At 40.5% G+C, this 26113-nt stretch overlaps 1 protein-coding gene across 5 annotated transcripts in view; it reads right to left on the minus strand.

Moving 5' to 3' along the window:
• Nucleotides 1-635: 635 nt before the first annotated feature.
• Nucleotides 636-26113, minus strand: part of opa1 (OPA1 mitochondrial dynamin like GTPase) — a 39125-nt gene continuing 13647 nt past the window's right edge. For all 5 annotated transcript variants that reach the window (XM_028444075.1, XM_028444073.1, XM_028444074.1 and 2 more), the window contains 22 exons: nucleotides 23182-23286; nucleotides 22921-23007; nucleotides 22365-22478; nucleotides 22134-22214; nucleotides 21878-21952; nucleotides 21716-21787; nucleotides 21175-21274; nucleotides 20963-21093; nucleotides 20591-20736; nucleotides 20384-20499; nucleotides 19550-19614; nucleotides 18374-18450; nucleotides 17445-17610; nucleotides 17113-17265; nucleotides 16035-16143; nucleotides 15490-15569; nucleotides 15215-15355; nucleotides 15008-15124; nucleotides 14807-14900; nucleotides 14103-14213; nucleotides 2165-2239; nucleotides 636-2080 (listed from right to left, as the gene is read on the minus strand). In XM_028444075.1, coding sequence (XP_028299876.1) covers nucleotides 2175-2239; nucleotides 14103-14213; nucleotides 14807-14900; nucleotides 15008-15124; nucleotides 15215-15355; nucleotides 15490-15569; nucleotides 16035-16143; nucleotides 17113-17265; nucleotides 17445-17610; nucleotides 18374-18450; nucleotides 19550-19614; nucleotides 20384-20499; nucleotides 20591-20736; nucleotides 20963-21093; nucleotides 21175-21274; nucleotides 21716-21787; nucleotides 21878-21952; nucleotides 22134-22214; nucleotides 22365-22478; nucleotides 22921-23007; nucleotides 23182-23286 — 2205 coding nt within the window. In that variant the 3' untranslated portion in view covers nucleotides 636-2080; nucleotides 2165-2174. The remainder of the gene's footprint in view (nucleotides 2081-2164; nucleotides 2240-14102; nucleotides 14214-14806; nucleotides 14901-15007; nucleotides 15125-15214; nucleotides 15356-15489; nucleotides 15570-16034; nucleotides 16144-17112; nucleotides 17266-17444; nucleotides 17611-18373; nucleotides 18451-19549; nucleotides 19615-20383; nucleotides 20500-20590; nucleotides 20737-20962; nucleotides 21094-21174; nucleotides 21275-21715; nucleotides 21788-21877; nucleotides 21953-22133; nucleotides 22215-22364; nucleotides 22479-22920; nucleotides 23008-23181; nucleotides 23287-26113) is intronic.

Consider the following 26113-nt stretch of genomic DNA (forward strand, 5'->3'; position numbering starts at 1 on the left):
GTCAAAAATTCCTTTAACTTCATAGTCTTGTAGACTCTGTTGTCCAATTTGTCTGTATTTGTATTACATAAATTACATAAACTACAGCAGTGAGTCTTAACTTCTCTGGTTTTGGGACCCAACATCACCTTCAAATAACAAACCACAACCCAAACTGAGGAGAAACTTAAACTTTCCACAAAATAATAATATGGAGCAATTTATAGCTGAGATAATAAATAATATCAATGCAGGGACACAGAAAATAAGAAATAGTCTATTATAACAGTCAACACTCATTTTCCTGTAATGAGCAGCAAAGTGCAGTTTTCATCTTCAAACTCCAAAAAAAAAATTAACAAGAAAACAATGTATAAAATTAGCTTTTAAAAGTTCCCTGATGGACATGTGAAGGGAGAAGTCACAATAAGAGCAAAAAGAAAGGTTTTTAGGTCATCTGTGACCCACAAAAAATGGGTCTGCAACCCAATTATGAATCCTGACCCATAACTCACAAGTTGAGAACCACTAGAGTTAGTCTTTAAAATCATAAATGTCACAGAAACTTACATTGTTTTAAAAAGTGATGCAGGACACTTGGAAAACCACTGTTATGAAGATTGCTTTAACAGTAATATTCATTAAAGAAGTCATGATTATTGGTTTAAAGTGTTTTTTTTAATTATTTATTTGAACATATTTAATAAATAAAGCACATTTGACGGATTATACCATGCAAACAGAACTTTCTACAACAAGAAACATTTCTTTGAAAGCAAAGCTCTCCATGTACACATCCTGTACATGTTCGTAGCCGCCTATCTGTGAGTCAACTTTACAGAACGCGTGTTGCATCATATTCATATATACACACACTTTGAAACAGATGGTTTTGGTGGCCTTTCAGAAAAAAATATTTACCACACAGAGGAATCAGTGCTGTGAGGGTAGGAGTTCCCCTAGTGCTGATTAAGGAGAGACTCAGATAGAAGTGCTATTTCCAGATTCATACATGCTCATTCCAACAATGTGCAGAAAGTTTTCAACAAGTGTGACGTCTTAAGAGTTTTTGGTTTGGTCTTTGACTTTAGAGCCAATCCATCATTAAGACAGCATGAAGATAGATGGGACCGTGTTGTTTGCAGAAACAGGAGCAGATAAAGATCTCAAGAGGTGGTTTGGACACCAAGTCTCCAACTGCATCCACTGATTAGGTTGGAAATAGCTGAATGCTAGGTTTAAAGGGCAGAGAAAAAGAGGTGCAGATGTTCATACTGTGTCTTATAAAAACCACCGTATCAGCATCATGCAGAGAGAATCTAAAGCTGGCAATTAAAGATGTCAGCTAATGACTTTAAATGACTTTCACCCAATGTGTGCACGTAAATTTATCATGAGGGCAGTTTTAAAAACAAGCATCTTAAGGGTATGAAGTGCATTTGGCCAATGTAGAATGTAGATATTGAGTATGATGATGATGTGGTGTCTTTTAGAGCATTTATTCACTTCATTATGAGAAAAAACAGTCACAGCTTGGAGAGCTAACTTAGATGCTTTGGATGGTAAGTGCCTCTAAAACAATCGTTTGGAAGTCAAATAGAGACTAAGTCAGAGTCAACGAGAAAGATAACCTGGTATTTTACATGGATTAAGCAGGAGAGATGGAGGTAGAACACCATCAACCGCACTCGAGCCAAAGGTTTCTCTCTGCCATCAGATCAGTGAACCATTCCACACAAAAACAAAAGTCAAACCCAAATGAAAATCCTGTGGAATTAACATGGACAACTTTCATTTACTGAAAGCAAAAAGTGGGAGGTGCATGCTTGGTTTTTTTTCCTTCGACTCAGCAACGTTTTTATGGAAACACCTTCCTTCTGAAACACAGTCTAAGGAAAAAGCCAGAGAGCTGCTCCTCTGTGCCATCCTTACGTTCACTTCTATTTCCTCAGCAGTGTCCACAGGAAGGGTCAGGGAGTGAGTCACTGCGGTAAAATCCGATCATTTGAGGGCGGGGCCACAAGGTGAGAAGAGTCAGTTACAGATGAGTCTTTGTTCAGAGTCTTTGTCCTTGGTGATTCAAAAAAATACTCCAAGTTTGCTAAATGGAAGAAAGATCCAATGAGAATCACTTACATGACTTTCAGTAGTAACTGGAAAAACAGATTGGACTTTACATATTTACCCATTTTACTTTATTTCTCTTTATGAAGTGCTTCAATGAAGGCTTCAAGTTTCTCCTGGATCTCTCGAACTTTCTCTGCAGAGAAAAGGAGTTAGTTAATCTTTAACTGGCATTTTATGTGATTTTGTTGGGTTTTCCAACAGAAACATAAAGCTGGTGCTGGTGGTTGGTATTATTTAAGAGGTTGAAATGAATATATTTCTAATATTTTATTTGACATTTCCTTTATAAACAATCAGCAAGTTCCCACAGGCAGAATTCCAGGTGTAAAGTCATAGGTCTCCAAACCATGTCCAGGAGAGCCCTATTCCAGACCTCAATAAAATGAGTAGCTTTTGATAAGGCCTTTCACAGAGCTGGATGGTAAGTCATTCTTGTTATTCCAGTGCATGGCTGCATTCAGAAACATGCAGAAGAGTGGCTGATCAGGATGAGCTGCTGTAGAGAAACCCTAACCCTAGGAACCAATTGATTAGTCAGATGAAGATGAGTTACTGCCATCAAACTGAATCACTGACTGCAACACTAGAGATCTCATACGTTGGACTTATTTCACGGAATAATAATTTACACTCAAATCATTCAAGGAAAAAAATCTAAACTACTTTTTCTACCTAGAGTAAGTACATTCATTTTATGCTACCTTTATATTCATGACACTACAAATTTCCCATATAAAGAATTAGCCACAAATATAGATTAATATGGAGCAAACTCATTCCCGTAGTTGTGCTTTTACATACAGGTACAAATTCTACCGTATTTTTTTATTCAGAACAAATGTTCTCCTTTGCTTTGATCGCTCTTTCACAGTACGAATGGATCACATCAAAGCGCATCCATTGCACTTTTTAATGGTATATACCTCCCAGGCACCAATGGATACAACAACACACAATAACATTTCATGTGTTAAGGAGGAATGTACTGGAGAAACAGCGGCTCACGTCTTTTCATTACTTAACTGCCATTGTCCAGAGACGGCATTGGAAGAGCGATCTTTCCCTCCCGACGTGTACCGTCACACGAGTATCTAAAGCTGTCTTAATCACTAATTAAACAGTGGCTAAAGGAAGTTTGTGGGCTAATGAGGAGAAAAGGAAGCCGTGGCCTGCATTGCCAGCTGCACCTCGAGGCTTTTCTAGCTCTACAGCTTCCTCATCACACTCACTAATCTGTCTGGATCTCTCCCAAGCACAAACTCAAACACCAACTCTGCAGAGCAAACCAGCACTGCTCTGTCTTGATCAATCAGCAACACGAGATCCATGGGCTACCTATTGTCTTCTGTTTTCCAAACAGGAGCCCCACTGAAAACATGGCTTTTAAAGACTTGTCTGTCTTCAGGGCGATAAATCGTCCCAGTTTGGACCTCTGAGAAACAGCGTCCTGAAGGGCCATTTCAGATGAGTACAAAGGTGATAACTGTGCGTGCCTTTAGGTGAAACTAAATATCTTCGTCGGGGGGCTTGTGTGCGGCCCCCTTTGATGGAGGCACGGCCGCTGAGGTATCCTTTTCCTGATGGATGGGAAGCAAACTGTTGTGTGGTGAGATAAAGGCACACATCAATTTCGTAAAACAATTGGAGCAATGCAAGATGACACATACACACACACAAATCTACAAAGACACACACGTCCACTCACACAGTAAAAACCTGACAGCCATACATTTCTGACCTTAAGACACAAACACACACAACCCTAATGCCTTGATAACTAGTGAGAGCTATATGCTACAGTCATGTCACCTCTACCTTTTCCCCCACATTTACCACTGGCAGGTGGCAGGGAGTAAAAATCCCCAGCCTTTGATAGTCTGTTAACACACTCAGGCAAAATGGCAATGCGCTGGGGGGAGATTACAACACCTAATGGAGGCATTAAAGGGAGGCTGTGGCGGGGCACACTGACAAGTTGCTGCAGCAGGTGTGGGGCCGAATGAAACCAAACCCCGCCATACGCCATTCCAACGTGCAGCCCACCGCGGGGCACGGCTCAAAGGCAGCCGGCAAAGCTCAACTTGGCAGGCGCTGACCACAAGACAACATAACTCAATCCAAGCCAATCGGAGCAGGATTACCAACATCTGGCCGACCTAAAGATAAAGAGATGTGTAGTATGAGGGGGCAGAGAGAAGGGGGTGTGGTTTTCATGAGGAAAAGGAGGGAAGTGACAGTCGGATCATTAAAAACTTGGAAAATCCCCCGGCTCAGGCTTCAAAGCTCCTCTGTGCGTTCAGATGTGGGTGATAAGGTGGAGCCTCTGTGTGATTAAATATAGACCGCCTCACATGGGTCAAATCCCAAGCATCCAGGCAACTGTGGGGCAGGGATGCAGAACCCTGTGAGACCACATGGGGCAACAGTGCTTCCAAAGTTAACTTATCACCAAACATAGATAAGTGACAATGGTTTGATTCCAACACCTAGACATGAGACTGAACTTAAACCCCTTGTTATACAGAGGATTGGTGTGAACAGAAGTGAATGCTTCAATCAAGTCGCTTTTACTTGTTAAAATTTGCGTCAAGCAAGTCGGTCTTCCTCAAATAAAGGAAGATTACAGTTTGATGTGTTATATACACAATTTAGACCTGAAACAGCAACATAATACAATACAGGTGGAAGAAAAGCTCAATATCTTTATTACTCCCCTGGTGTGTCATCGTAGCAGCATTCAGGACGGATTTGCTAGGCTGAAGGAGCGCCAACACCTGTTGACCAACTTTTCTTTGGCTGACAGGTGTTAAGCTTCTTTTGGACAAGCACAATGAATTAAACCTGAACAAGGACATCAGTGACGAACATACTCGCAACTACATCTTTGCTCAAGACAGTGATATAAAACAACACAGAGGCTAACGGAGCAGATCCTAAAGCAGCATCTAGACACTACCACATATCGGTTTAGTATTTATCATTTAAAAACAGTACAATGTATTTTGTTCACGGACAAATACATTTGAAATAAAAAGGTAACAGAGTGCCTTAAGTTCTGACAAGTGTAATGTGAATCTGATTGACAGACATAATTTGAAGATCAGGACCACAAAAAGCAAGTCTTTCCGCTTAGTCAGGAGACCTAATGACTTTAAAATGAGCTCCCAGCAGCTTCCAGGGGGCCACGGGTAAAACTGAATTGCCTCTTTCAGAAAAGCCAATATTCAGCGGTGAAAAACTGTGAGAAACAGATATTTATTTCGCTGGTACCATCTGTTTGCTTCCAAAACACAGCAGTATGAAGAAGAAAAGGCCACCACAAGGCCTTCTTTTCACCAGCCTGTGGAGAAGCAACAAAACAGTCACCGTTGCCTGTTCCTCACCGAGCAGGGGGAGTTGCAATCTAAAACTCCATTTAGGCTCCTGTTTACCTAAGAGATGAGCCCCAAAACACAGTCATTCAACCGCTCACCCCTTTATCTGGTCATGAATATTCCCATAATCCTCTGGCCTCTATTTCAGAGGCCCCTTTTTTAAGCTTGCTGGTGTGTTGGTTGCAGAGGGTGGAGGAACTGAGAATAAGAGAAGAGCCTTTCCCCCCAAAATCCTCTCTTTCAAGGCCTTCTCTCGGCTGATCTCCACATGAAATGATATATCATTCACGCGCACTCTGTAGAGTCCTCTAAGCCTGTCGTGGCCGAAGCGCCGGCGGGAGAATTGAGCAAGAAAGCCTTTAATTGACCTGTAATTAGACTGCGTGGCCCTGCTGGACAAGTAGCCAGCAACAACAACAGAGAAAGAGACAAGAAGACAGGACAGGACTGTGAAGCAGAGAAAGCTAATCCCCTTCCTATGGGAGATGGCCACTCTCCTTCACTGCATGTGAAATGAAGAAAACTGTAAAAAAAATGGGTGGTTGTAGGAAATAAGTAGCAACAGAAAGATTTCAGTGGATGAGGTTTAGAGCCAGACTACTTTAACACAGTGCTCTCGGCAGTTCTGCTGGCAAAAAAGAAGCAGTTCACTGTGTGGGCACTGGAGACGGTTTAGGTCCCAAATTGTCATCAGTCATGAAGCAACTTATCATATATATTTTTATACCAAGCGGGGTCACAGTAGGTCAGGATGGGGAACACTTCAATACTCTCCCATTCCCCCTTTGAAATCTGATCTCTTAATGTAACAAACAGAAGAGTCCCTTTCGGCAGCATGAAGCTTGATTTGTCACTAAATCTGGATTGTCACGCTAGAAAAACTGGGCCATGGGAGACACGGAGGTAAAGACAACCTCTGTGCGGAAAGTCCAAACGTCGTGACAAAGTGATGAATCAGTTCCTGCACTTGGAGCTCATATCTAGAAAACAGATGCACGGGAAAGACAAAGAGAATTCGGACTAGATTGTACAAGTATGAAAAGGGTCAAGGTTTGGGATCAACTGGAGGTAAGACTGAACATTTGCAAAGTATCTTGAGCTTTAAGTCAATGTTATACCCAACAAGCAACACTAAAGTCCTTGGAGGTCCAGATATTGGAGTAAACTCAGACACACAGTGATTCATAAACTGAGAATTCTTGCATCATTGGTGATAGGCATTTGTACTGTATGTACTGAATCATCCCCATCTCTCAATATCTCATTAGATGTAATAAAGATATGAACGAAATGGCAAAGCATGCCATTAACCTTCCATTTACTGCCTTTGACCTTGTGGTGTCATTCTCAAAACAATGTGACTCAGGTTGTGTTTAAAAGTAAGAAAGTAAAACTACTGTAAAGTTACAACAACAGTTTGTCAGTCTGTTGATTGTTAAGTGACATCTAAAATGGCCACAAAATACTGACTCTTGCTGAAATTCACTACCAGTGACATTTAGGATGCTCCTCATTAATTTAAATGAGAGGGCTTGTCCAAACCTTTGGCTGGTTGTGTAAATAGAATACATCTTCAATAACATTTACTTACAATAACCGCAATTGGGTGTTTCGTCTCTAGCGGGCGCAGTTCTTACTCTACCCGGGAGAGATGCACATATTCAGACTCAGGCGGAGAAGACCTTAACGCTGACACCTCGTTTGGCCCTATTCAGTTGTGGATAGGCTCAAAATGAACATTTCAGGCATCTACAATCACTTTCTTCCTATCCACAATTGTAATGTCAGATATCCACAATGTAATTCCTCCTAGGATAAATGACATCACTTTCTCCATTGGTGTACAGAGTTTGTCATTACAGATTATCTTTAATTCAGTTATGGATAGGCAGAATGAGCGATGTGAATATCTGCAACTAAATTACGACTATCCATAACTCCATTTGGAGATGTCTACAAGTGCATTGTTGTTGATATCTATAATGTTAATTCCGGATAGTCAAATGTAGCTATTAAATGTCAAAAGGGCTTGCCATACTCTCCCATAGATACAGTACACAGAGGCCGCAACCTTCCCGCGCCTCTAATTGACACGCCCCCAGCATTTCAGAGCAGAGAGAAGTCTTTGTTTCTCCATGATTTTGAGACCTAATGTTATATACTTAGCTATTGTTTTCATCTTTCAAATTTGGCTCAGTGGTCAATGACACGTTTCTGTGGTGTGACAAACTTATAACACTAATTCGAAATACATTTTCATGTATTCAAAGATATTTCATGTGGGAGGACACTAGAAAACCCAAAAGAAAACCACGCACAGGGATCTAACGTGGGAACACTGAGAGTCTTTCATCAACTAAATCTTAAAGTAAAGTTTGCATGTGAACAGCAGGTAATCCACGAAGCACATGCGTACTATCAAGTTGACTGATGACTACATTTGACTTATTTCTCCATCTGGCACAGACTCCTAACCAGTCGATCAGACAGGTTTTAAACCAAGCCCTCCTCACGCTCCTTCATCTCTTAGATGAATACGTGTTTCCAGCTGCTTCAGTGCTCATACACCTATCCACACACGTGGAATTCCTGTGAGTCATACTGGTACCATAAACCTTGCAACAGTACTGAACAAATGGAAAGTAAGGCATCACTATGAAAACATCCCAAAACACCAGATCACAAAAACTTCAACTACACCAAACTCACAGTGATTTAATTGGAGCTCAACTTCTTGCAGGTAAAATGGAAGCTCATTGTGGCCTTTATTTTCCAAAACAAGCACTTGGCAGAAATACATTTTTAAAAGGCACACAAGAAGAGAAAACCTAGCTATGTTACATTGAATCAGTCTTAGATGTTCAAGTGTTATTGGTTTTTGCTGTACTTTATCAGCCGTAGGTGTAAGATCGAGTGAACAATGTCACACTGTACATAACGCAATTGGAGTAGTGCAAAAAAAAAGTCTGTATACAACTTTCAAAATGCGGTTATAAGCAAGCCAAGTCCCATTATTTAACTGGAACAGGACTTTACATCAGTAAAATACTATCACAAATGGGAAAAAGGTTTCTGTACCTAAAAGCCATTGAAATACTTTACATGGGTTTGCTGAAGTCCATTCCTCTAAGAGTGCAAATGATGCAATATCAGGTGCCTCCTGTTCAAAGTGCTTGCTTTTTTGCAACTCACAATTTTTTTTCTACAAGACAACCATACATTAACTGAAAACAGCAAGGTTCGGCTGTCTAAAAAGCATACAAAGACAAAAATAACGTGTATAAGTTTGCCTTTAAAAAACTGTTAAGTGAGCACATGTTTATTCTTTAAAGCACCTGATGTCAGATATATGCGTTCATGTGTGTGAGTGACGGGATGATCAGTGAGAATGGCTCCCCGGTGGCCCAGTGGTGCTGGGAACACGTGAAGAGAAGTTTTTCTCTCCCATCACCCCAAATCCTGCTCACTCCTATTTTCCCACACTCGCACTCAATCCGTCCCCAGGGAGGATAACATTCTCACCATTTCTCACACAGTTTCATGTCATTATCACCACTTCAATCATCACATCTTGATTGTCTGACATTGAGTTGATTTTTTTATGTTTTACTTAAACTGTTTTTTTTTTATTACAGCAAGATTGTTAATACTAAACACAAAATACTTAAATTATCCTTCAAAACAAATAAAAGTGATCAGGACACACTTAGCTTATTAGGCAGACATTTATGTTCTGAATAAGCAGACACCATAAAGATTAGAGGTTATCATCATAGTTGTTTGTATTAGTTTAGCTCAGGCAGGGCTCCAGAATGTGTAGTAGTTGCCCTTTAAATTCATCATGAGGCCAAAAAAAAACTAGAAAAAATGTTGAAAAATGCTGTTTTTTTCTAAAATGTGCGATCGATCAGTCGGGCAGAAGTTGTGTGTATGCATTATGTCTGAAAACTAAAGCAACTTGGAAGACAGCAACTTGATGATGTCTTTTCTGTACAGCAGAAAAGTGATTGTTGGTGAGCCCTGACCAATCACCATAGAGGATATAAACACAAGGAAGAAGGGGAGGATGTGAAAGAAGTGAGCGTGAGGCTCAGAGGACATGTCGGTGAGCAAGTCCAGACAACTAGAGCTTTATTGTGTTTGCCTTTCACACAAGTTAGAGGCAACCGTGAACATGTGTGTAAACATGAATTCTCACTGATATCAGAAAAACACCTTCTGTTAACTCATCTCACTGCTTCACCCCCCAGAGTTACTTGCACAAAAGCTTGAAATCCATAACTTTACACATTGTTGCCTTCGTCAGTGCCAACAAGCCCCTGGTGAGGATTTTTAACTAATAGAGGCCTGGTGTGCATCTCTGATAAACACTGAAACAAAAAGTCATCATGACGAAAACAGGATGTAAAGATTTCCATTTTCCTAAAGATCTGAGATTAAAATGTGTTGCTTGCTTTAGTATACCATTTACTTTAGACTACAAACACAATCAGAACTCCAGCTTTGGAGTTCATCTGACCCAATAATCTAGCCACCCTCGCTTTACACACATCAACTGTGGTGCATGTGTCCATGATGACTGTCTGAGGAGTTTTAACACAAAATAAGCTTATGCATCATTCTGAGTAATATATAGAGATTAAAACACAGCACAAACAAAACCCTCCCTGCCAATATTTATTTATAATTCCTACTAAACTAACTCATCTACAGCAGATCGGTCGATACAGTTGGAAAGACAGTCATTAAGTTTTTGAGCAAAACAATCTAGAACATTCAACAAGATATTGTGAACTCAATGTAAAAAAATCTTAAAATTTACAACAGCACAAAATAGCTTCCAAGCTGCTGGCGATTATGATTTTTAATCCGATAAATCCATAGTGTAGGCCACAGATCAATAAATCAGTATGTTTTGAGCTGCACTGTTTATTCACCCTTGTCCGAACAGTTTCACACATTGCGTAATGTAGAGTCGCAGATACAGATGGATAGAATTGGTTTTTACTTCAATCCGATATCACTGGGAATTCTGGGAACAAACCAAAATTGTGTCAAGTGAATCACTGTCCTCATTGTCTGGTGAAGAAATAATAAATCTAGGTAAGAATGACGTAAAAACACTAATGAATTGGTCTACGGGACTCTACATCCCACAAAGGAGATGAAAACATTTTCAAGTGGCAATTTCAACCTTTTACATTTTTTTTGAGCAAATGATCCTTTATTGATCTGCTATGAATGTCCATCAGCTTTAACTGTTCCTGTCAAGTAGTGACTGTGGTTCAGTAAGGCCGTACAGAGGAATGAATGCTGGCATTAGCATCCCAACAGCTTCATATGCTTAGGTGATTTCCTGCCAGTTGGATTGTCATGGGATAGGCTTCACACACAGCATGTGGGCTGTATGGGGTTATACAGTGTGTTAGCAAACACCTCAGACGACTACAAGCATGTTGTAATCAATCATTGACTGAAGTGAAACAATCGTCTGCGAGTGCATTGATTCATTGACTAATTTCCACAGCTCGAGGAAATTCTTTGGCAATTCAAATAGGGCACCATTGTCTTTCTTATTGGGAAACGCACACAAGCACAGACACAAAGTACCGGTATTAATGAAGCAGCAAAGTGACAGGCCAGTGGTCTCAGTAGAGACTGTGTTAGCAGAATGAACCTGGGCTTTGCTCCAGTGACGGCGCAGTGCCATCCAGCTGGCCTGGCACAGGCTGATGGCCACACCGACCGCACACCACCTCACAGTGAACAGCACCATTCATTAGCAGTGAGTTTACGCTCTCACTCACCAACACACCTGACCTGTTTTTGTAACCTGAGAGATGTTGTTCCCGTCTGCGGAAAAAAAAAAGCGCTTAGCAAATCGCCCCTGGGAGCAAATTTCTGCCTTTGTTAAGTGTCCCCTCTCTCTCCCCATCTCTTTCCCTCATTTTCTCGCTACCGAAGCTGTCAGGTGACGGTGACAACCCATCTCTAATTTCTCAGGCTTTATCCCACCGTCAAAGGAAAAACAGAGTCGAGGTCAGCTGGACAGAATTTGACAGCAGCAGCTAAACAGTTGCAGAAAAAATCCCCAGGGACGGGGAGAGGTGAAGAAGAAGAAAAGCCAGCTGGATTGAGTAGCCTGTGGTATGAGCTGGTTGACCTGTGGGGGTCACACCAAAGTGTGGGCCGCAGGCTAAACGCCGTGCTGTCTTTAAAGGCTCTAGAAAAAAAAAGAGGCAAAACACCTTCAACGATGAGGGGTTTGTAAAACAATGGAGGAAAATGCCTCATAAACGGACTGAAAAAGATGTATTATGCTGATCATGATTTACAACCTGATAAAGGTGTGTGTAACATCAACTCTGGGAAAGGCTTTATTTGACTGTAATGAGGTGCTGCATCAGGTGCAATGTCTGCTCGGATATAGAGCATGTTTAATAGCAGTATTTTCCCTAAAATAGACTATCGCAAGTAAAACATCACATTGTTAGAACTGGAATTTATTGGATATTTAAAGTATTTTCTTAAACTTTAAAACACAACTTAGTGACACAATCAAGGAGCAGTGCAAGTCAAAAGATTTTGTCAAGAAAAAAATATTTTGGTAACAAAAACTTCTGCCCAGAGAGAGCTCGCTCACTCTGTGCTCCGAGGCATGTAGCAACTCAGCTCGCAGCAGCCAAGCAGTTCAGCCCAGACTGACGGACCTCATGCCCAAGCCCACGCACGCAGGTCTGGGCTGCATTACTCAGAGAGCCGTGTGCAAAGTGTCAGACTGCTAATGACCCGGATCCTCCACTCTCCCACCAACTCAACCTGACAGACCGACAAAGCTAAAAATGTGGAACATAAACTTTTCTAGTGGGAGGAAAAGAAAAATCTGACATACCCAGAAAATAAGAGCTAAATGGTACAATCATGCTGAGAGGTAAAGCTGCGGATATACAGTAGTGATGAGACTTTTCCCTCTCTTTTCCAGGTCAGGGAGGCAGAAAATATCATTTAAATTAGAAAAATGCAAATATTTCCAAATTATTTGCTATTCTAACCTTAACCTTTTTTTTTTTTTTTTTTAAAAAAAACAAATAATCATAAAAGAATAATAAATAAAGAAATATTCCAGCTTCCAGATGGAATCTTCAAAGGCCTGTTCCTGTGTTCAACCCCAACACAAATTTACTAATGATTTCCTATATCTATGTGTGTGGGAATCCTTTGAAGGTGTGAAGTGGAAGCATCATGTTTGCTAAAAAAAAAAAAAGTTAAGAATTAACTTGCTTTACAGCATTTGTAAATGCCTGGACTTGCCTGGCTTTGCAGACTAGGCTGAAAGAGGAAGCGGGGGGGGGGGGGGATCTAAGTAGGAAAGGTTGAGTGAATAGGTGATTAAGAGAGTATTTTTGTGCATGTATGAGGTATTAAAATAAAGAAAAAGACTGAGGTGTATTTTTGAAGAAAGTCCAGTGTACCACCAAAGCACCAGCACCTCTATTCTGCTTAAATAACGTGTTAATGAGAAGGTTTTCAGTAAGGGAGTCTAATTCACAGCCTGGACAGGTCAACAAACCTTTGCAGGTGTCCCTTATCAGCATTGAAAATAAAGTTAATATTTCAGGTATAAATGACACACGCAAACATAATAACACTAACAAATAATTTTACAAACACAAATTCATAAACAAACACATGTTTCAAGTGTACCATAAAAAAGAATCAAGGAAGCTTGATCAAGTTAAAGAAAATTCTGCTATATCAGCTTTAGCCATTAGGTCTATTTTACAAAGATTTTGTACAAATCTTCAGAAAACCAGTGGTGGCACATGACATTGTAAAAACATGCTTTTTAACCTTTTGCCAGCCTCTGTAGCTGGTAACATAAATCCATCACACACGGCACCAACGTAGAACTAAATCTACTGTTTAACCATCCTGGCAGCTGTTGTCTGGGGCTACTGACCAGCACACACTGCTGTACACATGGGAACACCAGATAATACACACATGGGTCTGCTTGACAAATTGAAAGCAGAGACAAACTGAATCTCACCTTTTTATGAATTACTACAATCCCACATACAGTAAAACTAATCAATATGCATGCAGTCATTCTCTGGCAGTTCGAAAAACACGGTGATTTAGATTCTGTTCATTCATACCAGCTACACCTTGATGAGTGTCTGAGAAACTAATGTGCACACTTTCCCTTTCAGAAAAATCCAAAGAAAATGTTTTTGATCTTGAAATTATATTGAATAAGGCCATATACGTTTCTTTTTCTGGGATGTTAATGAACCAGTACTGTTTTTGTCGGTTCATAGATCATAAATCTGCTGAATTAGGCAAATGCACAGAAATTTCTGAAGCACCACTGCCACCTATTGATGAGTTGTAAAACACCAACAGCAGCTAAAATCAACCAGGTTAGCAGCAGGAAGCACTTTAGAACATATGCAGCACCAGACTACCAGTATTGTTAGGGACTTAGTCTAGCTTTTTAATGATTATAAATGAATATTTGAAGCTCGCACCAACCAGCACGACCATGTTTCTGCATGAACCATTTATTCCATCTGATCTAGGTTCCGTATGATTTGAGTTGTGTGTGTTTCTGTGTCTTACTGAGATCCTCGGCCAGCTGGACGCGGCGGCCTGTAATGAGCTGGGTCTTCTTCTCCATGTCTTCTCCAAAGTCATCCAGGACTTCCTTCACGTTTTTCTCTAAGCGACGCACTGGAGATGATTGATTAAACACAGATCAGAGTAATCAATATTAGCTCGGAGCCGAACGCATTGGATTTCTTACCTAGATATTTTCTTTGATTAGTTATTGATCACAAATGCATGTATTCAACCACTGCAAATACACTCATTTCAAGCTGTCAAAACTTCTCTTTAATCTTGGATGACCATTTTATGCAAAGTTTTTGGAGAATGCCTGCAACACCAATAATTACTCAGTGTCTAACATTGTCTAAAATTGTAAAAGTTGTTGTTTTTTAATATGATGGGCCGAAAGCCACTCGCAGAGGCACAAAAACCAAAACAAATTGTACACATGGTTTTTGTTTCCCTAGAGCATGAAAAGGTTTCTGCAGTTACGGTAACTTTTTTATAGTCTTAATCATGTATGTTTAACAGAAATACATGACTATAGAAGTAGATGCGTGCGTGTGTGTGTGTGTGTGTGTGTGTGTGTGTGTGTGTGTGTAAAAATCTAATGAAGTTTAACATAAAAACAAACTGGAAACCTTTCCAGGGTGTTTCCTGCCTTATTTCTTTAATCAGGGTGGATCCTCATATGTAATCGAACTCCTCCTCCTTACCCTCAGTGTTGGTGAGCTGTTGTCGCAAAGTGTTGGCAGTAATGACCAGCATCCTCTGGATCCTCCAAAACAGCACCACATCATTACACTCCAGCTTGGGGGAAGAGGATGAAACAGTTATTTTTTCCAAGAGAATGAACATGAGCTAATTGAACGGCTGCAACAAAAGCCTGATAATTATTTATTGAAATGTAAACATACCTCAGAATCTACAAAGTGTCTCTGGTAGTAGTAGAAACCTCTTTTGCAAAGGTTGCAGTGCGATAATGCTTTTTGTAGGAAGTGTCGGCGATATAGCTGGTGCCATGTGTCTTTGATCTGGACACAAACAAACAATAAAACACTTCTCATAATATGTAAAATGTTGATATTCTCCTCCCTCCTATGATTTAGATTTTGTGATCTCACCAGCACTGGGTCGACTTCTACAGATCGTCCTTCCAAATTCTTTCGGACAGTGGTGACCTCGTCATTGGCTAAATAAGCCGTGTGATCATCGTGCAGCTTCAGCAAGCGTTCAAGCTCATTCTTGGTTTCATTTCGTATGTGCTGAAAATCATTAGAGAGGAAGTACGCATCACTTTCAACAAAGGAAAAACATTTAACACATTAAAAACATGATTTTGCATCAGAGCCATCGCTATGGTAACTAAAAGTTACACTGTTAGGGTTTTAATTCTGACCTGCTCCGGTGTGCGGTTTTTCCAGCTCAGCCATCTCTCTTTCCAGTCTGGGCCCACCATGTCTCTGACAACTGATTCAGCTACAGAGAAGGGAACCACATTAACAATTGTGTCATGCTTTGTAAATGAACATTTAAAAAGCAAGTTATTGATTGATTGATGTCTTTATTTTGAACAAGAAAAATGAAAAATGAATTACAACAGCAGAAATTGACCACTGATATGATCCACCAAAACTTAACCCTCTCAATTTACATGGGTGAAAAAGAGTAGGAAGAAGTGTAAATTTATTTAATCCTACCCCTTGAATCACTATGAATTTTGCTTTTTTATGTACAACTAATAATACAATTAATTACCCACGTGTCATTAAACAAACAATCTAAATATTCAAGTTATCTGTATATATGCTTGAAAAAATGACAAATGGTATGTATGGACTGCTTTTCTCTTGCTACTTATTTTTATTTAAGTTGTAACAAATTTAGTTGATGAGCAGACGAAATAAAAAAAGAAAGTAACGCAAACGTGTGTTGATAACGTACTGTCTTTGAGTCTTGAATTCAGGGTGTCTTCCATGAAGTAAATTGCTGCATCCCACTGAGGCTTGTCGGTAATAGACCGATCTTCAAGAGCATTGTGCTGGATCACCCGCTAAAACACAGGAAGAAAATCCCATTGTTCATCAGGTTGCAGTGTTTATGCAAAACATACCAAGTACTACACACAATCCTTTTAATAGATACTTTAATGAATCATCATGACTTTCTTTATCAGTATTAGTGGGAGCGTGCCAAAATATTGATACAACGATATTTCGTCTTGCGATACATTATTGATACACTGGCGCCAGATATCGATTATTTTATTTTTCATTTTTTATCCTTTTTACACAAGTTAAGTACTAAGCACACGTTAAATGTTCTCTGTTTCATAAAACAAGTTCATTCTGCTTGTTAAGCAGCACTTATATGTGTCCATGTTTACAGAGAACTTGATAATATTAGCACTGACATCATCATTAATAATATTTTGGTGAAGCATTATTTTTTATCAGTCTTCCCTTAAAGACATAACACAAGGACATTGGACTAGTTGTGGTCAATGTGTGTTAAGAAGAGCCACTGTGCAGTATACACTTAGTTTTATTTGGCTGTCATTCATGTGAAACTGATTGACAATGTTTTGTAATACCTGTGAAATGGATTCAGTACAGTCAATAAATTCAGAATTTCTTCAGTGACACAAGTATCGTGGATGAAATTTCTCGCAATATATCAATTATCGCAGAATCGCTGTATCGTGATATTATCTTTATTGTGGGCAAAATATTACGATAGTATCGTATCGCGAGGTACCTGGCAATACCCAGCCCTAAATAATAGTATTATGAACAAGTATTGCAGATAAATGGATTTATATAATATTTTACAGTATAAAAGGCCCCACATAATATAAGGTTAAGGTTTGAATTAGTTTCAAGAAAATAACAAAAAGACAGTCCAGCATTAAGATTACATGGAGGAAAAGGAACCATGTCAAGTAAACCCACACAGACTGTGGCTGATGGAAATAAATGATCTGTACTGATGCAGAGTGAGTGGATGTTTGCTTCATGTTTACCAGGCTGTCCATGGCCCTCTCATTCCACTTGTGCCTTTTGATGCTCTCATCCTTTACAGCCTCTTTCAGCTTGTCAAAAATGTCATCCTGGTCTTTGCCTCTGTATTCAGCCATGAAGCGTGCAAACTCCTCCTGCAACGTCTCCCAGGCAACCTAGTAAAAGGCAAAGTATACATACTTTATGTCTAGAGGAGGGCTTAAGAGGCCAAAAGTGTTTCTGAGTAGCGCTCCACACTTTCTAAAATTGTTACATATTTCAAAAGTCGAAGTCAAAACATACGACACTAAAACAAGCATCAATATTAAAAACAATAACAAGAACACCAAGTCACCTCCAATGCTTTGTGTGGGAGCTGCTTGTCAGTCCACTGCTTGAGCTTGATATCAACAGTGGTGTTAAAGGTGCCAGAATCTGCTGTCTGCGCTGCAGGTAAATAGATGTTCTCAATTACATGAGTGGAAACACGTTCCCAGAGCTTCTTCTGCAGAATTGATTCCCTGTGAGAAAAAAAAAAAAAGAACAAAGAACTGAAGAAGAACAAAACAATCAGCGGCTGTGTTGTGTTCTCAGTTCTCTGGGAGGACACTGAAAATTCTACAACTCAAATTAAACGCAGAGTTAAGGTTAACTTTGAAATACCACTCAAGAAGCTGGGTTTGATATTGGCTGTGATGTTTTTATTTGAGTGAGAACTACTGCTGTTATTCCTGGCAGAAATATCCAACACAGCTGCGCTATGACCCTGTTACAATCCAACAACACAGCCCTCGTGCTTTTCCTGCTCTTCAATGCGGTGCGACTGTGTGCCTGGAGACTCCCTAAGATCAGAGCTGTGCTGAACCTCCCTCATTTATCACCCATGTGCACTCATATTTCATTAAGATCCCTTTTGTTCCAGCGAGCACGCCTCTCTGCCAATAAACACCAGCTCCAATTGTGCTGGCTGGCTAACAGGGCCACCCTTCTTCTCGTCCTCGGACCATTTATCAAAACATTGATCCAGAAACTGTGACAGCACACACACACACACAAGGGATCGCATAATACCATGCATACATCTCATTTAAGCAAGAATTTTTCCCTTGGAGGTGAAGTGAGCTCATAACTTAACTTCCTTATATATATGCAGACAATTAGAACTACAGTGCAGCTGTAAATACATAATCTCTCAGTGCTTCTCTCTGATGGGAGGGAGGTCAATGTAAAACATTTAGGAAATTAAAACAAAAGCAACAGCACATATTAACTCAATTGACATACCAGTGCTGAGGAGTCACTTGACTCAAACTGATGACTTCATCCAAGATTTCATTTTTTGCCTTTTCAAAGAGTTCATTCTGCAAAAACACACAAAAAAAACATTATTACTTCACAAAAGCCGTTTTAATAATACATGTATTCATTTTTCATTTGATCTTGTCCAGGATTGTGGAGCCTGTTCCAAAGGGCTTGAGCTACACCAGGACATTAAATTAATGGCTTGGTCAATCTGCCAAAAAGAAACACCAAGTTTCCACCCATTTACTCCTAAAGCCAGTTATTTAATCTATGATACAATTTATGGGAAAGAGGAAGAATTGCTCAAGTCTACACAGAAGGGTCCCAGATCCTTTCTAGAGGTGAACTCGGGGCTTTTATGCTGTCTAGTGAATGTACAAACCTCCACTTCATTTTGCATTATTCATTGTGTATACATTATATTATACTGTACTAGGGTTTTATAATGAAAACATAAAAACAGATGGAAGAAGAGAACAAGGTGAACAGTATTACATTGAAATCAATTAACATTTATGTTTTAATGGTGTCTATGTTCTCACTTTCATTTTGAAAATGTAGTGCTATATATATATATACATATATAATTTTAATTAATGCAAGAAGATGTCCCAAGTCAACTTCTGCAATGCACTTCTGCGTCAAAAATAGTATGTGTCAGAAGTAGCAGCAGAATTGATACATTTTCTCTTGCGTTCTTTATACCAGAGAGTGTAATTATCCCTGATTACCCTTGTCTGGCGGTTCACTGATCCAGCTAACTGTGAATGTCATAGAGGATATTGTAATCCCACTTGTGATTATGAGTTCGGAACAAAAAGAACCAGCTGCTGTCAAATGTTTTTTATAACTTAAACAAATACCCATGTTAATATCAATGACCATTAATATTTTACAGGCTTGTAAAAAGGGTCCAAGCTCTGCTTGCATTCAGGAAGAATGAACCAAACCAAGACATTTGTGGTTATGAATCTGAAAAACAGCATTGTAGAAGTAGAAGTTACGGTTTCTCTAAGGAATTCAGGCATTTACTGAAATAGATTAAAATGTCTTTCTTGTTTTTGCATTTCCACCCCTCCACATTGTCCTCCGTAATAAACAATTTTTGTCATGCTTTGCATAAAAAAAATTGTTTTTTGATTAAGGTTTATGCCTCACCCTGTCGAGCTCTCTCAGTCTTGGGTAGTTATTTTTCCACTCCGTCTCCAGGTTGAAACGTGATGCTAGAAAGTGAAGGAAAATGAGAACAAATTTAAACAAGCTAATGATACCAACACCAACAAGTTCACTTTATCTGTCTGAGTTCTCTAAATGTGCCAATGTGTTCATTAGCATAGCTCTCATGAGTTTAAATATTTTATCATCAACAGGCCGTGACAGCAGCTGCTTTGTTTCCTCCTGGTCTAATGTAAAGACAACTCTCAGGATACTAATAGTGTATATTCTTTGATACCAGGAAGTTAAGACACTGCACACTCGATATCTTAACTGGTCCCTCAGGTAAGAAGGCCATGGGTCCTCTAGTATCACCCACTCTTTAATAAAAGTCAAACATTCAGCTCTCACATATGCACTCTGATCACACCAAGCTTGCAGACCCTTTTCCACAGCTCCCTATCCACAGTGGAGATTAGGCTAATTGCTGGTGTGTGTGGAGCCACCAAGGATTCATGAATGGAGGATGGAAGCAGGCTTTGTGTTGTGAATCGATCCAAATGCCATCAGATTACACAATGGGCCTTCGGGAACCATCGTCTCAAGGCCATAAATCTATGATGCCGTTATCAAGGTGCTTGGGATTTTCCTATCTTATTGTAGTTTAAGGCAACAGAAAGGAAAGCAGAGCTAATAGTAAAAGAGGAAAATCACCTGCTCTTTTTGCAGTTAATGACCCCTACCATGCATCAACATGCACATAGAGAACAGGGAAATGTCCTAAACTGCACTCAATCCTCAAAAGAATAAAAGTCCGGCACAAAAGTTCCGCTGCACCTTTGAAGACGTCTGCCTGCTGCTCCACAGACTCTCTGACCATCTTCCAGAAGCAGTCAGAGACGGCCAGACTCAAATTCTTTGTGGTCACCTGGTGGGCTTTGAGCATGCCATCCCTAGTTTCAGAGAAAAGATGGGTAAAATGACAGACGATTAATTTGATAAAGAATGAATTATTAGCAAAGGGGTCTTCTCTGTATAAATTACCTCAGTAATCTGGAGTTCTGGAAAAAGTCCTCCTCGTAGTCTTTAATGGCATCAATGCTTTCACCAGGGCTTCCTTTTCCGGTCACTACGGCAAAGTATCCCAAAGCTTTCATGGGAAACAGTTTGCCTTCTACAATTTGTTGGATCTGAAACCAAAAATGTGAAAAATAAATAGGGATTGAGCTCCCTCTACTGGAGTAGATTTTACAAGTTTCATGACAAGGTATTTCTAAGATTAAATTGTGGTAATTTATGTAGATTTATTTATTTTTTTTAGATTTAGGTCAGAAATAAGTAAGAATTACAGCATTTTTTTTTACAGATTCACAGTTTGCAATTTAAAATGAAAACTGTTTCGAGGTCTTTTTTTACCCTGCTTGGGCTGGCCAGGTTTTTCTCAGCTAAGTCCACTTTAGTCAGGACAAAGATGGTCCTCTTTCCTTGGGGGTCCATTTGGCTCACCAAATCTGTTACAATGCTCCGCTCGGCATCAACGCTGCCATCTGCACCAAGAGAATGCAAGGTTAGTCCCATCACTGGATCAGCTTCGTCTATGTGGTGCTCGTAGATAAAAAGGAGCTCACCTTGAATACAGAGTATGATGGCATTAGGGTTCTGCATGTAGGCCTTGCTGATGCTGAAGATGGTTTCTTTTGTGTCCGATGCCATGCCTGCGGTCACCGTCTGTAAAAAAGAAGGCATTAATTCATTTCTAAAAATGTTTGCTTTAGTTTTACATTAGCAATAAAACTACTTAGTACTAAAACAGAAAACTTTACTGTTATTTTTGTGTTTATAGGCTAAATACAACTTAATGTCTGCTGGCCAATTATGGTTACCAGTTCAGATTACGTTGCCTGTAAAACCTTAAAATATGTTTTGCAATAAATAAAGACTTGCCTTTTGAAAAAAAAGATAAACTTTTTTTTTGGTTATAATTATTAATTTGGAAAAACAAACAAAAATTGATTTTATTTTTTTTTTCAATTTGACAAAATCTAATGTGTAAACCTAAGTATTGCTTAGCAGGACATTTACACACAAGCACTATAAAATAATATTTCTAATACCAAATGCAATTGTTCAAATACAGCAAAGAAAACATTAATGTGTGTGTGCACTTACACTAATGACTCCGGGTAAGTCAACAAGCACCATCCTCTGTATGCCAGGGCCTTTCACACTCAAGGATATTGTCTAGCATACAAAGCATTAACATCAGGTTAATAAAGCATCATACGAGCCAATCTGTAAAAATGAAAGATTGATGAAAATATCTGGTCCAACCTCACAGCTGACGGTCTGTCCCTCCTTCACGCTCTTCCTCATCCTCAGCTCAATCTCGTGCCTCAGAGCGGCCAGCTGATTAAGACGCAAACAGGAAGATTGTAAAGATTGTATACTGCCTTTTAAAATTACTATTACTTTATTTTAGTTTAATTTGAGCATAGCCTGAAACTTATGACAACATTGTGTTCTATTTCAAAAACAAATACAATCTGAGGGAGACAAACATATTAGTTGGAAGAAGAAATGCACCTACATCCTCTTCTTTGTTGAGATCAAACTCTCGGCCACTGTCCTTAAACATGGCCACATGGTGGGGCCCTTCACTAAGAGTGACCTGGAGGAGAAGGAAGGGATTAATTCTGAAAAACATGTAAAATCTTTATATCTCATCTAATAGTCATACTCCTCCATGTTGGAGTGACAATGACAGAAAATGCAGTTGAAATATTTGTGCTTTTTTTTCAGCCCTTCTTGGTAATCATACCTTGACAGGAGAACGTGTCATCATTTCCCCTGAGCCTCTGGGAAAGATCCTGGCCTGAGCAATCATCTCAAGCACACTGGTTTTTCCAGCACTCTGATCCCCAACTACAACCACCTGCAAAACCAAAGGAAAGTCAGTGAGTGATGATACACACTGCTCTAATTTTAGAAGATTGGAAAATTACGATAGCAGCGAGTTTGATCTTAAAACAACGAGAATATGCAGTCTACATACAAGTCTAAAATTCCATCAATCTTTTGAAATTAATCTGTTTTTGAAAAATAATAAACAATCCAATAGATAAACATAATTAATAGAAAATACTTCATCAAACATCTTGCAAAAAGCATGTGGTCTCATATGTGCATCCACTTTCTCAGGTTAAACCTTTGAAGTGTCTCTGTGCTGGTAAGTGTTAAGTCTGTGGTAAAAAGGTAAGACCATTGAGTGTGCATGCTGTCTTTTGCTCAATATGAGAAGAATCGGGAAACCTAGAATAACATGATCTCATGGTGTAGGATGTTAAACTTTCACTTCTAATGTATTTGCTTCTTACCCTGGGTAAGTGGTCTTGAGTGTTGTAGTTGGCATCGTAGTCGGACAAGATGTCCAGCACTTCAGAGTACAGATCAATAAGTGATTTCTAGACAAAAAAACAGAATTTTCCAACAATCAACTTATTTTCACATATCTATAATCACAGTAAAGGTAGAAATGGTTAAAAGGAGAATAACTCAAATAAATGCAACCTTTTAGTAGGATTTCATTGGGCTGAAAACAAAGGAACACCAGTGATTTTACTGCGTTAGTTACCTACCTTTACTTTCCTTTGGTGAATCCCTTTATCATCTTTTTGTAGCACCACTTTTCTTAACTCTTTATTTTCCTTCTCCAGTCTCTCCAGCATGCGTTGATATTTCAGCTACAGGACAAACAGAATCTATGAAGCAATCATCAACCTTACATAATCAAAAAAAAAAGTATGTTGATAACAGAATAGGAGAAAAGAAAGAAAAAAAAAATCAGTTCTTCCTTCTCTTGATTTTGTTCTATTTCATCCTTACTGACCGCCAGAGGTGGTGCTTAAAGCACTGGATGTTCCATCTCGCGCATGCACAGGTCGAGAAATTATATCAACAAAGTCACCTGTGACCCCTGGATGACCCGGATTGTCTATATCTTCTGGTGTCATCAGGTGATTTGTTCTTTCTATCTTCTCAAGATTGCGAATAACGATAGCAGATCGGTTGTTTGCTATTCACAGTTTGTGGCTTTGTAACCGTAATGTTGGCACCTCGAGTGTTCTCGTCTGCTAGAAGCTGCAACTCACTGTTTTCCCTTTAAGTGCGGGCTGGGGCACCACAGTCTGCGGCAGGTGAGTGCACCGCTTAAACTTAGTGACAAGTTTACCAGTGGCTGCCTGAGGTGAGTACCGTACACTTGTCATCGGCGGTGATTCGCCTTGTGATTGTGTATTGGTTCAAACTCGGTAGCTCTGCGGCTATGCCGCTGTCTCGCTACTGTGATTAAACAACTAAGGTTATTCTGCTGTGTTGCTACTTTGTTCTGTTAGCACCGTTGTGGTTACTCTGACCAATGGATTCGCTGGTGTGAGGCCAACACAGGCCTCCCAGCACCTGCTGCTAAGCGGCGGCCGGTGTTTTGAGTGTGTATGCTGAGTGGCTGCGTTCGCCTCGGCGTTGCTCTCTCTCGCTATCTCTCTGCGGGTTTGTCGGGTGTTGCTCCAGTTAGATTCACTGAGAGCACAGTTTGATCACTCCAGGCTAGTGCGCTCTCTGGCCTGAGTTAAGTTCCTTCATTGAATTCGCTGCAGTTATCAATATAACTATTATCAATATAATTATTATTGATATAATTATTTATATAATTATTCATATAATTATTATTCTTAATACTATTAATAATATTAATTATTAATAATAGTAAGAAAAAAGAATTGGAGAAGAATGGACTGCCATTTGTGTGTCTCCTGCATGGCCCCCTTCAGGCAGAGGACGGTCACGATCAGTGTCCTGCTTGCTTGGGCATTGACCACCTAAGAGAGGGGGTGTCCGATAATCCGTGCATAAACTGCAGTTTTATGTCTCATGCACTGCGACTCTCCAGGTTGGCTGAGGCTACAATAGGTAGAGCCACCGGTGTTGCTAAGTGTGCCGGCACGACGTCCAGCGGTCCTACCCGGAAGGCAAGGAAGGTTGATGCTCTGGCCAACAAGGTGGATGCTCTGACCACCAAGTTGGCGCAGATTAAGGCTATCTTGCTTAACCTACAGATAGAACCCGGTGCCTTTGCGGCTAACCCTGTCGCAGGTCCATCCCACCTTCAGGAGGAGGATGCACTGTCCACGGCAGCATCATGTACTCTGTTTGGGGACGCTGACGGGGATGGGCATGAGAAGCTTGCATCACAAGCTTCTAAGGCCTTTTCAGAGGGTTTTAGTAGGATCTCTTCTGTAGGCTCAGTGTCCAGCTGGGGCACTGTGCAGCCGGCAATGCGCATGGTATTGGCACACCTTGGGTTGGATGAAGTCTCGGTCCCTACCCAAACAGCAAATGCTTTTTTCAGGCAGGCCGCCAACACCCCAGCCTTTGTGGTGCTTCCCTCTGACCCATACATTGTAGAGATGTGCAGATGCTGGCAGCTATGGCTTGGAACAACTAGCTCCAGTTGAGCCTGCCATTGGTCCGGTGTGGCCTGATAGTTTCCCCGGACAAGGCCAGTGCAGGTTGACTGACAATCTTTTGACTCACAGTTATAACATTGCTTCCCATATGGGACGTCTAGGTAATATTCTGTCACACCTAGTACTGGCTTTGTCGAGTACGTTGCAGGATTCTGGGTCGGAGCCCACGGCCCAGTCCATCAGTGATGCCTCATTATTAAGACATAAGCATTTATGACCAGGGAGCTGAGCAGGCAAATGTCGACAATACCCGACTACTAAATACTGACTCATCGTCAGGTCTGGCTGGCACAGTCCCCTCTATTAGAGCCATGTCGCAGAACACTGTGTTCTCTTCCGGTTGTGCCGGGCCAGACCTTCGACCCAGCGGAGTTGCAGGCCTTGGAGCGTAGTGTGCAGGTTGGCCATGCGAAGCAGCAGTTTGCCAGTTTACACCAGGCTCCCAATGCCCCTCTTAGGCAGGGACACTTGGGCAAGGGGGGCAGAACCTGAACCTCAGGGGCTGGTCGTCGGACTCCTTTCCCAGGAGCAGCTCCTCTGCTGGGAAGAGCAGACCTCAGACCCTTGGGTCATGTCCACACTATCCAGAGGTTACACATCACAGTTCCGACGCCGGCCCCCCTACATTTAGCAGGATCAAACGCACTGTGGACAGAGATCCGGTAAAATCGCTCGTGCTACACCACAAGGTAGTCACCCATCTGGGGGAGGGGACCATTGAGTTAGTGAACCCGGAAGCTTGTCTCAGCGGGTTTTACTCCATTTATTTTCTTGTATCCAAAAAAAGAGGGCGGATTCAGCCCGATCCTTGACTTGAGGGGGTTGAACCAGTTCCTCAAAGTTCTCCCCTTCCATATGCCGCGTGTCGCAGATGTCCTTCAGACTGTCTTAGCAGGAGACTGGTTGGTGACGGTGGATCTGAAAGATGCTTACTTTCATGTTCCCATTGCCCCTCATCACAGACAGTTCCTTCGTTTCATGTTCATGGATGAGGTTTATCAGTTCTGGGTTCTGGCGTTTGGGATATCCCTGGCTCCTCAAATAT

Source organism: Gouania willdenowi, chromosome 4, assembly GCF_900634775.1.
Source record: "Gouania willdenowi chromosome 4, fGouWil2.1, whole genome shotgun sequence".
Taxonomy (NCBI): domain Eukaryota; kingdom Metazoa; phylum Chordata; class Actinopteri; order Blenniiformes; family Gobiesocidae; genus Gouania; species Gouania willdenowi.